Below are 17,011 nucleotides of genomic sequence, written 5' to 3'. Positions count from 1 at the left end.
TAATGTAAAAGCTTTCTGGTACTACATCTTTACGTACTTTAGCCTAGGTTTGGAATAAAGTCCATTTGGGACCAGAGAATGTCCTGCTTTGAAAAGACTCGCTATGTGGGGTATGGTGTTGGTTGTTTACGTTTAGTTTTGCGAAGTTTTACGTATTCACCCTCATGTTACCAAAAATTCGAAAGAGCTTAACGGCGGAAAAACAATGTACTTTTCAAATCATCGTTCATGGGCCGATTTCTTTGTGGATGGGTTAGGGTCTAGGAATTGATTTTATTATTAGGACTCTCTGTGGTGGTTCGAGCTATGTTGCACGTCTCATGGTTTGCGTGGGTGTTCCTGGCATGGCATTTACTGCCTGGATCCATAACTACATTTGGCTGTTTAGAAGAAGGAGAAACATTAACAGAGTTTGGTTTACCGAGTTTTTCCGACATAACTGGGAGTTACGGTATTTCTCTTTTTGCCTCTTGACTCTAGTCCTCTTGATGGCGTCGTTGTGTACCCTGAAGGTCATCGTTACACTGGCGAGGGTTCGCTACCCATAAAGACGGGCGTTCTGGAAGTCGCCTGGAATCTCAAAGTTCCGTGCCAGTGCGTTCTGTCAAAGAACAAGGAGTTTATTCTCAACGAGAAGAAGCTCTCCTTCAACTACGACGTGGATATCTATACATCCATCTCAGAGGTTCTTCACCCTGAGAACTACCAGACGAAGGAGGAATGGTTCGACGCTGTGCGAAGTACCTGGAACAAAACGCTGGATGATGTGTTCGAAAGTAAAGAATACGTCGAGTGTGGTCTTCCATTGCCTGGAATTCCGGAGAATGAAACGCATGCTTACCAGACCAATAACAAGCGAGTTCTTATTCTGTTTTCAGTATTTGTTGCTATTGTTGCTGTGATTTATGGCATTGCAAAGCTGATTGTTTGATCCCTAATCACTCCGTGTTTGTTATTCACACGATTTTGGGTCCGCTCACCGATTTAGGTGTTAAGGATTGAAGGAAAAGATGAAGGAAAAACGACTATAGCTGATATATATCTTCTGTTTCTTCTTCACTAAATGGCTGATCACTAACACCACTATCTGAAGAGCACGGTACAAACTCAAATGTCTCGTTTGGGAAAACCTAGTCAATTACCACCTGCGATCGTTTTCTTACACGTTCAAACGCCTTCTTGCATGCTTCTACCTTGCATGGGTTCTTCGATGCTACGACCACTTGCTTCATCTCACTATTTTGTTAGCTACTACTCCTATTTTTATTAGTATTAATGTAATTGTTCTGACAACAAACAATCCATACAAACACAAGTACACCCAGCGAGCCTCTCCATCCTTATAAGAAGTAATCTGGCGGCAAGTTCTTTGAAGGCTCCTTCCGCTCGCTCTGTGGCGCAGCGTCGAACGTTTTGAAAGTGCTCTGCAGATACTCGTCGACCTCCATGATAGACGCAATGTTTCCGCAGCGATAGCAATAGTTGGGCGCGGACCACACCGCCACGAGCTGGTTGTTGAACATCCACTTGAATCCCTCCATCACCAGCTGATGCGATCGGCACAGCAGATTCAGGTTGTTTTCCGCGTTGAACTACTCCTTTCCTCCCCCCACGCCACGCCTACCTTGCTCACCACGTCGCTTCCGAAGATGTATCCGCATCCGCGCGAGCTCACGCGCCATCCAGACACATCTTCTTCCGGGTCCGACCACAGCAGATCGCAGATCCCTCCCTCCAGGGGTACTTCCTGCACGCGGTTGATCGAGCGGGCCTATCCATCACATCGAACACACTCGCATACCGCGTCCAGAGTCGTGATCGAGGGAGAAAGACCGCCATGCACACAGAAAATGCGATCATCGATCAACGCGCCAAGGTTCAGACAATCGAATACGTCCACACACTGCTTCCATACATTCACAGTACCATACTTCCGCATACACTCGTCGTAAAAACTGTACACTTGGGTTATCTGACGACTTTCATGATTGCCACGAAGAAGAGTCACACGGTCTGGATAACGCACTTTTAGAGCCAGAAGCAACAAAAACGTCTCGATACTATAATAGCCTCGATCAACGTAATCACCCATAAACAGGTAATTCGTATCAGGACTGTCGCCTCCAATAAAGAACAATTCGCGCAGATCATAAAACTGGCCATGAATATCTCCGCAGACCTTCAAACAACCTACTCACTCACCACCTACGGTAATTGGTGTATGGACCTCACGGATATTTCCTTCGCTTAATAAGATTTCTTTTGCTTTCGCACAAAGCTCCTCCACCTCTTTCTCGCTAATCAGCTCGCAGCGGCGTAACTAGCATGTCAGAAAATTCACGACAACAAGAATTTACCTTCTCTATTTGACTTTCTAAACTGCTCTCGAAAGACATCACCCTTACAAAATATTGAATTCAAATTGCTGGAATTAGTTCAACTCTTTGAGTCAAGGGTTGATATTCTTTTATCAAGAATTTCAATCTGAATAAGTGAGACTGAGAGAATCACGGGAATTCGCAGAATTGAAGGATTGAAATGCTGGGTTTTTGGAAGCAAATTCCAAATCCATTCGACCTGGTTCTCATGCCATTCGCACTAGTTTGTTATCCCATTTTCATGGCGAGGAATGGGATGATTGGAAGACAGGAATTGTGTCTCAGTTTTCACTGTTCACTCATATATGCGCTTACTTATCACTGCTTCGTTCGTTAATTACCATTTGCATAGGATCAGTGGTTTAAACAGTACGTGTATCACTCATCACTTATATATACTCGATAAATGTAAAATTCATAATGTCCAAAACTCATCACTCCCCTCTACTCTTCCTTAAACTATCTATTCCTTACTTTCCAAACGCATTCTCCATTCTCGGAATTCCATAATTTGGCTGCTTTTCTATTCAATTCTTTCTTCTTCATAAACTACAAAGATGTACGTTATTTGAATATTGTTCTGTAATTCTTTAGGAGCAATAAAGCTATTCACGAAGTAAGAAGAAACGAATTTGAGCCTTATGACATGAATGGTGGGTAAGAAGGTTTTGCTAGTGGATAATCGTACAGTACGGTAGCAGCAATCGCTGGGAAAGATTATGTAATAATTGCAGCTGATACTCGTCTAACACAAGGATATGAGATACTGAGTCGAAATGTGTCTCGTTTGCATCCCCTCACAAGTGTGTGTGTATTGGGAAATGCTGGGTGCTGGACAGATATGACAACCTTACTTCGAACTCTGGAATACGATATTAAAGAGTTGCTAATAGAATTGTGTTTAATAATCAGATACAAATATAATCATCGCGAAGAAATATCAACAAGCGCCGTAGCTGCTCTTCTGAGTAACACGCTATACAATCGCCGTTTTTTCCCGATCTATGCGTTCAACGTTCTTTGTGGATTGGATGAAAACGGTATTCACTCTGGTTGAACTCAAGAGTAGGTCAAGGGGTTATTTACAGCTACGACGCTATCGGTTCGTTCGAGTTAATGAAGTACGCAGTTCAGGGATCTGCACAAAGCCACATTATTCCCATTCTTGACAGCTGTGTAGCAAAGAAGAACCGAAACGAGCCCTACGTGGACTTGGATCGCGAGGAAGCCCTGAATCTGATGAAGGAAGTGTTTACTGCGGGAACGGAGGTACTGTGCTTTTGGACTGTGTGAGAGATAGAGAGAAAAGGACACAGGCGATCAGTTGGAGATTCTGACGGTAACTGCTCACGGGATCGAGAGAGAAGTAATGGAATTAAGGAAAGATTTTTGTGTTTGTTTGAACTGGAGTTGGCAGATTTTTAAAGTCATGCAAATTCACCAGGTTCTTTTCTTGGTGATCTTCACCATCCTCTCTGCTCTCTGGGTTTATCAGTTCAAGCTGTTCATTTATGGACAAGTGGAGGAGAAAGCGCTGGAAACGATCAAAAGATGGGCAGCGCCTCCAGAAAGAGTGGAAGGTGTGTTTGTGTATAGGATTCTGGAAAGTGGTGAGCGTTTAGCAAACATGACGTTCCTGTTGTTTTTTACTCTACGAAGGGGTTTGATACGAAGAAAGAAGTGCTATTTTCCGTCCCGAGTACAGAGACGCCCCATGAAGACGTTGTTCCAGATATAGCGAAATCTCGGTTTGCAAATTGGGCCTATGACTACGCCTTTGACGAGAAAGTGCATGAACCGGTGGAGTTTGTGTATAATGAAACAGGGGAGTTGTGGGAGGATAAAATGGGGATTGACTTTCTGAAGGAAGATTGGTACGACGATATTTCTGAGATCCAAAGTCGAATCTACGCGAATGCCTCCAAGTTTGTTCAGGGAGTGTAAATAAGGCCTAGGACGCTGGAAAGTGAGTTGGAGAAGTTTTGGAAGGAGTATTTCGAAGTTGGCGAGGACTGAAAGGTAGGTCGAACGGGTACAGTCGATTTATGGATACAAAGAACTATGTGTTTGTGTCGAACGCGTGTGTCAATGTCCGCAACGGTCAGGTGACGTTGTACATGAAGTCAGAGAAGCAAATCACGGACCTTCTAACGAAATACAAGTGGAAAGACTTTTATTGTACGGGTTTTGGTTGGTCTGCATCCTAGTCAATGCATACAAACTGGTTCAGCAGACCATTCCCCACAAGCAATTCCCCTCCACACCGCTGGGTTTGCTAGTGGCTCATCCTCGCTCTGTCTGGAACGCTTACCAGTTTCTGGAGGGCACTTCCTATCTCGCTTCTATCGCCCTCCACCCAGAGCAATTCCCTGCCGTACTCCTTCCTCCCTCTGTGTGTCTCTAGTTCAAGCGCCTGCTGGTTGTGGCGAATCAGCGCGAAAAAGTGCCTACGGCGTGGAATCGGCAAGTGCTGGACATTTTGCTCCGCATGTTTCCGTCGCATTATCGACCCACGCTGCTGCATCCTTACACCGATCCGGAGCTCAGTGCGAATCACAACCTGCTCTGCGATCGAATCATCGTCAGAATGCGTCGAATGAATCATGGATAGACGTTTATTCGGAACTGGGAGCCCAAAGGAAGCGGCTCGTTCATCGGAACGGAACTGTCCGCCGATTTCTTCCGCGCCTCTGCGTACGTTTATGCGAACTATTTCCCTCCCACTTCGCGAATCAGCAAGCTTAAGCTGACTTTGGTTCGGCGACCGACGATTCGGTTGATCGAGAACCACGACAAGTTCGTTCAGCGAATCAATCAGAAGCTGCTGGACTATGTAGGCGGATTGGAGTGCATGGGATGTAGTACACGTACGACGATATTGTGCTGGAAGAGCTACCGGTCGATCAGCGAATCAAGCAAATGATCGGAACGGATGTGCTGTTCGCGGTTCACGGAACGGGCGTGGCGAACATGCTTTTCATGACAAGACACAGCTACTTCATTGAAGCGTATCCACCTCACTGGTATTGGTCGTGCTATCAGCGATTCGCGAGGGCGATTGGAGTGAAGGGCGTGGTATTCAAGTCCAGAGGAGAGAGAGGTCCGGAGTGTAAGGATGCAGAGGATAAAAGTGCGGAATGCCAGTATAAAGGAATCCGAGATCGGAACTTTAATATGAGTGTGAATGACGGAATAAAATACTTGTGGGAAGCTCGATTGTATGTAATTGAGAACAAATATCATCGTGATCCTGTAACTATAGAAAAGGCGTGGATTGTTTGTTATGAATGAAATGGTAGAGAAAGGAGTGGTGATTTGAATGATAGAAAAGAGCTTGAATTTGGGTAAAGGGTGTAGATAGGAAAGAAAAGATTCGAGAGATGATAGAATGGAATCAACGAGTACAATCTTGGATCTGAGAGTATCAAACTGGGAAATGGAAATAATATATATATATAATACAATTCAGTAATGTGGGAGTTGTATCACATGGAAATACGATGGAGTACTACCTGATATGAGCAAGATCAACGAGGATGAGAGAAACATCCGAAAATGAATAGAAATCAATCTAACAATACTATTTAGAGAAATTTCAATCGAACTTCTTGAACAGGCATGGCAAATTAACACTTAAAGTTTATGAAGATATAAACACGCGCTATATAGTACTTCTTTCCAATGTCACTGAACGACAAGAATGGATAATGTGTCTTTATCTTTTGAATCATTCGTTGTTAGCATTGGAAGATCGGCATACAATCATTTCAAATCATTATAATCTTCTTCTTCTTCTTCTTCTTATTATTATTATTAGGCACACATGATGAACTTGAGCCATCTTTATTTTGTCCACAAAATACTGCAAGACCGAGTTGAATGGATTGTAATGATGGAAGATTTAGAATATCATTTTATTCATGCTCATTCAATACTTTTGAAAATAGTTGACGAGGAAGCAGCAAACGCATAATTACCACATGTAATGAATCACGGATTTGGAAGATCTAATTATTATGTATTCTGTATCATATCAATACTTCTGATCACAAAAGATATAGAATAGACATCGAACGAAGCACTTTCGATTGTACCAATGTGAATGGATTCCAATGATTAAGTATTCAGTGTGTGGAATGATTTCGATTTATCATTTCCAAATCAATTCTTTTTCTGAGTGAACGAATTATTATTGATATTGATAGTTTTCAATTGATTCACTACATGAAATAGATGATACTTCATTCTTTAGTATTATCACAGTCCAATACAATTATTATATCAATTCAGTGTTATTATGATCAGCATTTGGCATTCTTTGAACATTGATCATTTACAATTGTCTCTTGGATTCATCCTATTTCAAACCATTCTGTTCAATACGAATATAAGAATACTTCGTTCTTATTAGTCGAAATGAAGATCAATCTACTTATATCCATGTATCCTTCATTTTGATTTGAATCGATCCATCTATTATTATTAGCATCATCACAATTCATACAATCAATCACTCATATTTAGATATCAAGTCATTATTCATAATGAATATCTATCAAGTGTGATTTCAGTACATTTTGAATTAGAATTCTTAGGTTGGTTCATACAAATGAAGTGAACAATCGATTAATAAGTTCGAAATCATTTTTATTATTTTCAAATGAGTTATGACAGAAGAACGCTAAGTATAGCAAGTCATGAAACGAAATAGACATCAATACAATCAAATTTCAAGAATAGTCAATATCACATGTCATTTTATCACCCTTAGGATTTGAGCTATGTTGAATCATTCACACCATAATGTATAATATATGATACTCATGATAATATTGACAACAACAGTAACAACAGCTTATCAATAATGTATATTGGATAGTTTGAATCGATTCGACTATTATCCAACATCAAAATTGGAAATAACATGTATCCTATTCTTTGATTCAAATATCATTGAATTACAAACTATTTACACATCTCCAACATAGCATAGATTCATGGATGACAATTCGAATATGGATTGTATATTAGAATGACGAAATTGTCACTCTCAGCATTCTTACATCTAAAACACAACACTGAGAGTAGATATTATTAGAATAACTGTCAACAAGTCTATTTCCATATTTATTATAGTATTACACACTTACAAAACCATTTTGATACAAATCGAGCAAATGTAGTTCTAGTTTGACGATCTTAACGAATTCTATCAATCTACATATTATCTACATTCTATTCAATACTCAATTTGTTGGAAAACAATAGTCATTCTCGTTACTCACAAAAATAGTGTAATCTTTACAAAAATAGTCATATATTACATATCAATCCACAAAATGATAGTAAATAGTAGAAATATGCACAATTTGAGTATGATAATGAAATAAGGATTATACTGGAATCAAATAGAGGAGATTCGTTTCATTTTCGAGGTTTTGGCCATAATATCATTATTTATGGACTCATCTACGAATTCTGGAATTCAATCAAGTTATATTATCGAAATAGAACCATTGAACGTGTCTCATGACCTGGAAAAGGAATCGGGGTTTGAGGTAGATATTTGGAGTTGGAGCATTACTAATCAATTTCCCATTAGTACTATAGAAAAGATTGATAGTGAAAATGTGATTCTGAACATTGGTTCTCCACATCAAGGTTATACTATTCAAACGAAGATAAGAAATGGGAAATTGAATGGGAAAGCTATTATCAAAACAATAAACAATACGATAATAGCAGAATTCGAGTATCGAAGTAATGAGATAAAGGGACAATGTAAATTGTATTATGATTCAGGCGAATTATATTTTGAAGGGAATCTTGAAGATGGATATCGTCAGGGACTAGGAAAAGAGTATGATAAGAATGGGAATGTGATATTTGAAGGTAGGTATGAAAAAGGAAGTAGAGGCAATCATTGTGAAAGAATGGATGGAATGAAAGGTTATTGGAAAGAATTGGATGGGAATGGAAAAGTGATTTCGATATGTCAAAAGAATGAAAATGGAATGAATGAAGGATTGTGCTACTTTTATGAATCGGGATTACTTGTAAGAGTAAGTATTTGGGAAAACAATGAAGAAATATCGATTTTGTATCGATTTGAAAATGATAAAATGATAGAATACAAAGATGGTGTAAAGTGTTTTGAAGGATATTATAGTGGTTCAATTGAGAAAGGATTTTCTCGACAATATGGGAAGGAATATGATGAAGAAAGCCAGAATGTGATTTATGAAGGTGAATTTCTGAATGGAAAACGACATGGATTAGGAACGTCATATAATGACAACAATGAAATAGAATATGATGGAAAATGGGTGAATGGATATTCACAATCAAAGTATATATTGTTATTTGCAGGAATTCCAGTAATATTCGGGCTATGTGTTGTTGTATTGACATTCATTTTACCAATACCAAGATACTGGCAGTGGTTAATAATAATAGCAGTAATGATTTGTGGATTAGTATTATATGATTATATTCGTGGGAGACTATATCAAGCGGACTTAGTAACAAAAGATTTTGAACCTAAAGTATTGAGTAAGAAGTATAAATATGAAAATGAAAATCAATGTATCATATTTGAAGATGAATGCTATTCTGAAGTGCAAAGATTCAAAATCGATGGATTGAATCGATTGAAAACTATCAAAATCGGAATCAATTCATTCACTCAGAATAAGAATGATTTTGGAAGTGATAAATGGAAATCATTCCACATATTGAATTGTGAATCATTGGAATCAATAGAAATTGGTGAATATAGTTTCAGTGATTTTGGAGGAGACTTTGAATTGAAGAATTGTCCACAATTACAATCCATTCAAATTGGGACAATTGGAAGTGATTCATACAATTTCTGTTTTAGTTCATTTGTGATTCGAGGTACTACTATAATATTAAATGTTTGAATGCATAGATCTTCCAAATCTACAATCCATTACATTAGGTAATAATACATTTGGAAAGAGTAAAGAATACTGTCTATATAATCTCGATTCATTAGAAACAATCGAAATCGGTGATGAACGTTTTGGCTCAGTGCAAAGATTCGAAATCGATGGATTGAATCGATTGAAAACTATCAAAATCGGAATCAATTCATTCACTCAGAATAAGAATGATTGGGGAGATGATAAATGGAAATCATTCCACATATTGAATTGTGAATCATTGGAATCAATAGAAATTGGTGAATATAGTTTCAGTGATTATGCTGGAGACTTTGAATTGAAGAATCTACCACAATTACAATCCATTCAAATTGGGAATATTAGAAGGAAATCATACAATTTCTGTTTTAGTTCATTTGTGATTCGAGGTATTGATATGATATTGAATATTTGAATGATGTATAGATCTTCCAAATCTACAATCCATTACATTAGGTGATTTTGCATTTAGAAATAGTAAAGAATACTGTCTATATAATCTCGATTCATTAGAAACAATCGAAATCGGTGATGGCCGTTTTGGCTCAGTGCAAAGATTCGAAATCGATGGATTGAATCGATTGAAAACTATCAAAATCGGAATCAATTCATTTACTGAAATGAAAATCATCGATTGGAAATCCAAAGAATACGATAAATCTGCCAAAAGATGTAGCAGATTAAAATCATTCCACATATTGAATTGTGAATCATTGGAATCCATTCAAATTGGTGAATATAGTTTCAGTGATTTTGCTGGAGACTTTGAATTGAAGAATCTACCACAATTACAATCCATTCAAATTGGGAATATTAGAAGGAAATCATACAATTTCTGTTTTAGTTCATTTGTGATTCGAGGTACTAATATAATATTAAATGTTTGAATGCCTAGATCTTCCAAATCTACAATCCATTACATTTGGGTGTTTTACATTCTGTGCTCCTTTATCAACAATAATGGAAAGTATTGAATGAATTCGAATGAAATGATTGATGTAGATCTTCCATCATTACAATCCATTCAACTCGGTAAATGGGCGCTTTGTGGAATAGAGAATAATTACTTATGTTCGTTGAAAATGAAAAGTAGGGAAGAAATGATTCGAAAAGAATTACTATGTAGATCTTCCAGATTTAGCATCCCTCAATTCTATAGGTAATAGCTTTAAACATTATGTTGTAGTGATATTGGAAAGTAGTTTTAAATCATGAATACTATTTATATTTAGATATTCCAAATCTTCAAAATGCTGTTCTACCTGATTCATTCAGAGAAGTTCGATCGAAATCAATTTCGAGTATATATTTTTACATTTGATTTGATTCACAGATGTTTCTTCCATCTTTGCTGATCTTATCAAAATCAATCTGTAAATTAGTTGCATTGTTTTTACACAAGTTTGATAATTATACATCTATTACGGTATTTATGTATATTCAAATAGACTGATTAATCAAATTTTATTACATAAATAGCGTTTTTGGTGTTGCGGTTATTACCAAGAATTGGAATAACAGGGTCATTTCATTTTAAATGTTATTCATTGAGTTTCATTGCATCCTATTGCGTATAATGGATATTATCATTTGTTTGTTTTATCGACGTAATTCACTTGATAGAATTTCTTTTATAAATCATCAGTATTTGATAATTGCCATCAAAACCCTCTGAATACTTTTATGTTTTTGCTGTAATGATTCAGTTGTTATGACATAACAAACAATGCTGGTATGGAAATAATAATACATATTTACATACTTTCGATGAAGAAATTAAATATTAGGTTACGTTAAATACTGGTTGTGCGTTTCAACGCCTTGGGTTTCTTTTCGATAGGCAGTTCAACATGCCGACTTCGATAAATAAAGTATCCCATAGCCACCACTGCAACCACTGCAACCACCGCGATGACCATCATGACAATTCCAAAAACAGAAGGTTTCGATGCATTGTTTCCATTCTCATCGCCTGCTCTAGCTGTAGCAGTAAACAGATTGTTATAGATGGCGCTAATGATCGGGTTTCCGTTATAGAATTCGTCATTGTCCACAGCCCAGATCATAGCTCCCAGCAATCCTTGCTCCTTGATGTAGTCAACCTTCTTTACAATGGAATAGGGATCTTCATAAGAGTACCATTGATCTCCTTTCTGCACATACATCGTTGTCGTTGCTTCGTCATAAGTCACCTGGCCTCCTGCAGCGATGACCGTTAGCGCTTCAATATAGTTGAGCACACCCTCCTGCTGTGTGTCTTTCATGGGTTCACATCCTCGAATTGCTTCTGCGCCGATTCCCTGACCAGGAGCACTACTAGCAAGTGTCCAGCCTCGTCCATAGGCAGCCAATCCCATGACGATCTTGTTTCGAGGCATTCCTTTCGCAATCCAGGTCTGGATGGCATAGTCTCCCGTGTAGTACTCTTCCAACGTTCCCGGCTCGTAGTTGGAAGGAGGATACAAACCGCTCGCTGCTCCTGTCTTCATCTCCCACTGTCCATGAAGATCATAAGCCATCACATCCACAAAATCAACCTCATTCACCAGATTCGGAACATCGTATCCAGCTTCGATTTTATCATATCCAGCAGCAACCGCGAGAATCAGTAGCAATCGCGGCTTTCCCGTACGGGCAGCCTCCGCTTCAATCGCTGCTCTCAATTCCCGAATGAAGTATACATAGTTTTCATAATCTTGGGGTCTTCCTCCCAAGGGTTCATTGGCTGGGTATTCCCAATCGATATCAATTCCGTCAAATTCATGCTTTCGCACCCAGCTAATGATGGAACTAATACACTTTGCTCGGTTTTCAGCCGATTCGGCCATCGTTGTGAAGATATCTTTGTATTCGTCCTTGAAGTTGAAATTCCATCCTCCGAAAGCCAATAACGTTTTGCAAGAGGGGTTTCTGGAGTGAACGTGTCTGTTGAATCGGTAGTAGAGACCTTGTGTTGGCTGCCATTCATTCACGTCATTCCATTCCACTTGCTCCACCTCCCAGGTTCCTCGTTTGATGTAAGCAAAAGCATAAACAAGATGCGTAAACTTGGTGGGATCGATATTTTCAGGGAAGTACTGGGAAGTTCCAGCGCGATACTGCGACCAATTTGTGTAGTAACCCAAAAACACGCGATTAGATGGTGGAGTCGTGGGTGAAGTCGTGGGAGCTGTTGTGGGTTTAGAGGTAGGTGGTGAAGTGGGCTTTGAAGTAGGAGGCGTAGTGGGCTTTGAAGTAGGAGGCGTAGTGGGCTTTGAGGTAGGAGCTGAAGTAGGGCAAACTCCGCAATCTTCAGGACAATTCCAGCAATTTTCATTTTCGTCGCATATTCCATTCCCACAATACGCTCCTGGAGCAATATCACAGCTGATTCCCTTGCAAACATCAGCATTCTTATCGATAATATTTCCATTGTAGCACAGTCCTCCATCCAAAACAGCATAAACAGGAGATGTCTCCCCATATACACACTGACGAACAAAGCCGCAGCAGTTGTGAGGATAGCAAATAAAACCGATATCATTCGGACCGCATTCTTCAAGTTCGGGCTGGGGTGGATCTGTGTTACAAGGTCCACAATCTTCAGGACAGCTGCTACAACTCTCATATATCTCACAAACGCCATCTCCGCAAGAGGCAGGAATCACATTGGGACAACTGACACCCTTGCAGCGCGCATCGTTTGCTTCGATTTCAGAGCCCTCATAACAAATGTAGCCAGCTGGTAGATCTACTGGTCCAAATAGTCTTCCATTGAGACAACTGAAATAACGGTCGCAGCAATTTTGTGGATAGCAGTGGACTCCATTTGCTAACCCCTCACAAGAAGGAGCAGGCAATTCCATTTCTGGGTAACTCTTACAGTCTTGGGGACAATTGAATACTGTCTCTCCTTCATCGCATTTACCATCTCCGCAATATGGAAGCGGAGGCAATGTAGGAGGTGCCGTAGTGGGCTTTGATGTAGGAGGTGCCGTAGTGGGTTTTGATGTAGGAGGTGCCGTAGTGGGTTTTGATGTAGGAGGTGCCGTAGTGGGTTTTGATGTAGGAGGCGCCGTAGTGGGTTTTGATGTAGGAGGTGCCGTAGTGGGTTTTGATGTAGGAGGCGCCGTAGTGGGTTTTGATGTAGGAGGCGCCGTAGTGGGTTTTGATGTAGGAGGTGATGTAGGTGCAGGAGTTTGAGAAGAATCATCATCGCTGTAAACCGTTCCATATCGCTTTAAATAGTTCCGCAGCTGACTAGATGGTAGCGAAGACCAATCATGAGGCTCTGGAGAAATCTGATTCATAAATGACCACCTCACCATGTTCCTATTTGTTAGATTGATTTCTCTCTCTCTTACTCAAGCGTAGGTCCGTAAAATTCTTCCTTCTTCGGCAAGTGCGCTCGGATTACAGCAAGCATCAATCTCCAGTCGTAACGGAAAGAAATTCCTGAAGCAGAGGGTGATTTTTGTTTTCGGTGGTTCAAAATGATGGGATAAATGGATCTGACATTCTGGCGAATGGTATCCCAAGGAATTGCTCCATGAATTCCTTCTACAGAAGAATAGGGATATGTTTCTTTCAGTTTCTCGATAAACCACATCACATCATTCAAACTAATTGAAAAATCGTAAACCTCTGTCGCCTGATTGAGCAGTTGACAAGCAGCATTGATATCGGTACTGTGGCCACCATATCCATCCAGTTTGCAATCCGTAATAGGATTCATTTCAGGTGTGCATGACGACATATCCATTTGGCTCCAGAGGCCTCGGTTGTAGGTATACATTGCAGCTGCGAATTCGAGTGCATCTTCGCTCTCTTCATTTCCTTTTCGAAGATCCCATCCTGGCCGCATTCCCTGCTTCGTCATCTGCATAATGATATTATGACGGAAGTGAAGATCCAGACAGGATAACACGATAGCTTTATAGAAATCTCCCGTAACACTGTCGTGGTATTCTCTGAACTTATTATAGTCTACGAGGAGTTCGTTATCTGAGAGATATCTAGTCATCACTATCACGATGCTTGATTACTGTGGCTTTCTCTGCGATTCGGGGGTTGAGGAGTCTCCAAAATAGAATCGCTGAGGAAGAACAGAAACATCGGTTGCCATGGCTGGCGTTTCCACCTGGAAGGGGCCATCTTTATTTCCATCAATAAATAGACTGTCATTCGAAAGCGTATCGAAAAAATCATCTTCACCATCAACAATAAAGTAACTGTTGTCGTTATTCGGGTATAAAGCGGTAGCAAATGTTTCCTTAGCCGCGAGAGCGATCATAGTGTGAGGCGATATTCCGTATTGGTCTTGGCCATAGGCTAAAAACATACCAAAGTATTTATCTGGTAATCGGATTTTCACTGTCGTGACGCTAACAGTACAGGTTCCTTCAGGACGGCCAATAAACATCTGAGTGTTCTGGTTGTCAATCGTGTATTTTGACGAGTACCTGATTTCTCCATTGTGGGTGGAAGCTACATCCCATTTTGTAAAGGGGCGAATGTGCGGATTCATCGTCGTAGGATGCTTCTCTCATCACATTTTGAACATCATTAATAAGGTTATTAGGGTTAAGATTAAGCGCAAAGCTAGAATTGAAAGGCGATTTACTAGTTTTACTTTCCATGATTCGTCGTATTTAGGTTAAACTGTCCTGTTGAGGGATCTGTTCCGGCTCCTGGGTTTTCTCCAGAATTGCCGTCTCCACCACCATTGTTACCATTATCCCCAGAACCTCCAGAACCTCCTGACCCACCAGTACCGCTTCCCCAGTCAGGTAGTTCCGAGGGACATTCAACATTACCGCATTCACTTGCTAAAACGATTTCGTTGTTTTTACAGTTAGTACCTGGAGCAACAGACTATTTTGAAAAACGAATTCGTATCTACCTGCGGCGGATATATCACTCCATTTACACACTGCACAAATCGATGACAGCAGTCAATGGGATAGCAGACTATTCCAGAAAATCCAGGGACGCACTGGCCCCGGTTATCGTTGGCTTCTTCTCCCAATCCCATCTGAAGAAGCAGCAACAAAATAGCAAAAATGCTAATACTATTATTACAATTAGAATATTTCATATTCAAAAAATTAATGAGAAGACCGGATCATTGACGCAACACGAAATGGATGTTCGTGTCTGAAACGCCTCCATGGGATATACATCCGCCTCCATCCCTTTCCTTCCTTTCTCGTAACAAACACGGATATGGAAAATTCAAATACACTACAGAGATTAAGCGTTCTCCCCGAGCTCCTGTCCGTGCTCCATCTCCATCTCCTGGGGGACTTCCTCGTCGCCATAGGCCACTTCGTCCTCGACCGACGCCTCCTGGTACTGCTGATACTCGGTGATGAGGTCCGCGAGGTTGCTGGAAGCCTCGGTGAACTCCATCTCGTCCATTCCCTCGCTGGTGAACCAGTGCAGATAGGCGCGTCGTCGGAACATGGTCTCGAACTGCTCGGAGACGCGCGCGAACACTTCCTGGATGGCCGTGTTGTTGCCCAGGAACGTCGTCGCCATCGGCGACCCCGCGGGGGCCACGCTGCTCACGCTCGTCGTGATGTTGTTCGGGATCCACTCCACGAAGTACGGCGCGTAGCGCTGGTGGATCTCGCGCATGCACTCGTCCACGTCGCGCGTCGCCACCTTGCCGCGGAAGATCGCCGCCGCGGTCAGATAGCGGCCGCGGCGCGGGTCGCAGGCGCACATCATGTTCTTCGAGTCGAACTGCTGCGAGGTCAGCTCCGCCACCGTGTACTGCCGGAACGCGCTGTTCGCGCTGTTCGTCAGCGGCGCGTAGCCCGTCAGGAAGAAGTGCAGACGCGGGAACGGAATCAGGTTCACCGCCAGCTTCCGCAGATCGCTGTTCAGCTGACCGGGGTACCGCAGACACGCCGTGATCCCCGACATCGCGCGCGAGACCAGCTCGTTCATGTCCGCGAACGACGGCGTCTTGATGTTCAGCGACTGCGAGCAGATCTGGTACAGCGCCTCGTTGTCCAGAACCACCACCTCGTCCACGTTCTCCAGCAGCTGGTTCACAGACAGCGTCGTGTTGTACGGCTCCGTCACCGTGTCCGACACGTTCGCAGACGGGAACACCGAGTACGACATCACCATGCGGTCAGGGAACTCCTCCTTGATCTTCGACAGCAGCAGCGTGCCCATACCCGAACCCGTGCCTCCTCCCAGAGAGTGCGTCAGCTGGAAGCCCTGCAGGCATTCGCACGCCTCCGCTTCGCGACGGAGAACATCCATCACTTGGTCCACCAGCTCGGCTCCCTCCGTGTAGTGACCCTTCGCCCAGTTGTTGCCAGCGCCGTTCTGGGCAAAGACGAAATTGTCAGGCTTGAACAGCTGACCCACTTCAGTGGAGCGAATAGCATCCATCGTTCCGGGTTCCCTAAAATTAAGAGGGAGGGAGAGACAAATACAAATCGATAAGCAGAGCACGAGGAACAAAGCGACCATTCAAAGCTTGGCTGTAAAACACGTTCAAGTCCTCGTTTGGCTCGACTTTCGTCTGACCCATGCTGTCGATATGATGTTCCTTGTTGATAACCTCCCAGAACTTGGTACCGATCTATCTTATCAAAAACACACAAACGCCCTCTCACCTGGTTACCACACTGACCCACTTGAAGATGGATAATTTCTCTCATATTCTGATATCAGAAAATAGAATATTTG

At 41.5% G+C, this 17,011-nt stretch overlaps 5 protein-coding genes; 2 read left to right on the top strand and 3 right to left on the bottom strand.

The window, feature by feature from the left end:
• Positions 1 to 285: 285 nt before the first annotated feature.
• GSBLH_T00000417001 (uncharacterized protein) lies at positions 286 to 2,479 on the bottom strand. XM_013038621.1 has 6 exons: positions 2,358 to 2,479; positions 2,210 to 2,320; positions 1,802 to 2,179; positions 1,625 to 1,771; positions 506 to 1,592; positions 286 to 476 (listed from the first exon to the last, which is right to left on the bottom strand). The coding sequence occupies exons 1-5, from the start codon at positions 2,394 to 2,396 to the stop codon at positions 1,341 to 1,343; spliced, it is 927 nt and encodes a 308-aa protein (XP_012894075.1). The 5' UTR covers positions 2,397 to 2,479; the 3' UTR covers positions 286 to 476; positions 506 to 1,340.
• A 501-nt stretch (positions 2,480 to 2,980) lies between these two features.
• GSBLH_T00000416001 (uncharacterized protein) lies at positions 2,981 to 4,116 on the top strand (the record flags this gene model as incomplete). XM_013038620.1 has 5 exons in its annotated part: positions 2,981 to 3,035; positions 3,069 to 3,260; positions 3,291 to 3,418; positions 3,448 to 3,647; positions 3,679 to 4,116. Exons 1-5 carry the CDS (start codon positions 3,025 to 3,027, stop codon positions 4,114 to 4,116), a joined length of 969 nt encoding a protein of 322 aa, XP_012894074.1. The 5' UTR covers positions 2,981 to 3,024.
• Positions 4,117 to 4,832: 716 nt separating this feature from the next.
• GSBLH_T00000415001 (uncharacterized protein) lies at positions 4,833 to 5,669 on the top strand (the record flags this gene model as incomplete). XM_013038619.1 has 3 exons in its annotated part: positions 4,833 to 4,959; positions 4,990 to 5,211; positions 5,241 to 5,669. The coding sequence occupies exons 1-3, from the start codon at positions 4,867 to 4,869 to the stop codon at positions 5,667 to 5,669; spliced, it is 744 nt and encodes a 247-aa protein (XP_012894073.1). The 5' UTR covers positions 4,833 to 4,866.
• A 5,446-nt stretch (positions 5,670 to 11,115) lies between these two features.
• GSBLH_T00000414001 (uncharacterized protein) lies at positions 11,116 to 14,828 on the bottom strand (the record flags this gene model as incomplete). Its single annotated transcript, XM_013038618.1, has 3 exons — positions 11,116 to 13,633; positions 13,666 to 14,316; positions 14,347 to 14,828. 3 exons carry the CDS (start codon positions 14,826 to 14,828, stop codon positions 11,116 to 11,118), a joined length of 3,651 nt encoding a protein of 1,216 aa, XP_012894072.1.
• A 697-nt stretch (positions 14,829 to 15,525) lies between these two features.
• Positions 15,526 to 16,994, bottom strand: GSBLH_T00000413001 (uncharacterized protein). XM_013038617.1 has 3 exons: positions 16,939 to 16,994; positions 16,756 to 16,904; positions 15,526 to 16,724 (listed from the first exon to the last, which is right to left on the bottom strand). Exons 1-3 carry the CDS (start codon positions 16,981 to 16,983, stop codon positions 15,554 to 15,556), a joined length of 1,365 nt encoding a protein of 454 aa, XP_012894071.1. The 5' UTR covers positions 16,984 to 16,994; the 3' UTR covers positions 15,526 to 15,553.
• Positions 16,995 to 17,011: the final 17 nt, after the last annotated feature.

The sequence above is a fragment of the Blastocystis hominis genome, assembly GCF_000151665.1.
Source record: "Blastocystis hominis, Singapore isolate B (sub-type 7) whole genome shotgun sequence assembly, scaffold_0".
Lineage (NCBI taxonomy): Eukaryota > Bigyra > Opalinata > Blastocystidae > Blastocystis > Blastocystis hominis.
Note: the sequence above shows the minus strand (reverse complement) of the source record. Positions and strands in the feature narration are given on the sequence as shown.

Coding starts and splice junctions, on each gene's coding strand:
- GSBLH_T00000417001 (XM_013038621.1), bottom strand. CDS start 2,396: ATGTCTTTCGAGAGCAGTTTAGAAAGTCAAATAGAGAAG. Junction 2,321..2,357: donor TAGAAAGTCAAATAGAGAAG/GTAAATTCTTGT, acceptor CTGACATGCTAG/TTACGCCGCTGCGAGCTGAT. Junction 2,180..2,209: donor AGGTCCATACACCAATTACC/GTAGGTGGTGAG, acceptor GGTTGTTTGAAG/GTCTGCGGAGATATTCATGG.
- GSBLH_T00000413001 (XM_013038617.1), bottom strand. CDS start 16,983: ATGAGAGAAATTATCCATCTTCAAGTGGGTCAGTGTGGTAACCAG. Junction 16,905..16,938: donor TGGGTCAGTGTGGTAACCAG/GTGAGAGGGCGT, acceptor TTGATAAGATAG/ATCGGTACCAAGTTCTGGGA. Junction 16,725..16,755: donor CGTGCTCTGCTTATCGATTT/GTATTTGTCTCT, acceptor TCTTAATTTTAG/GGAACCCGGAACGATGGATG.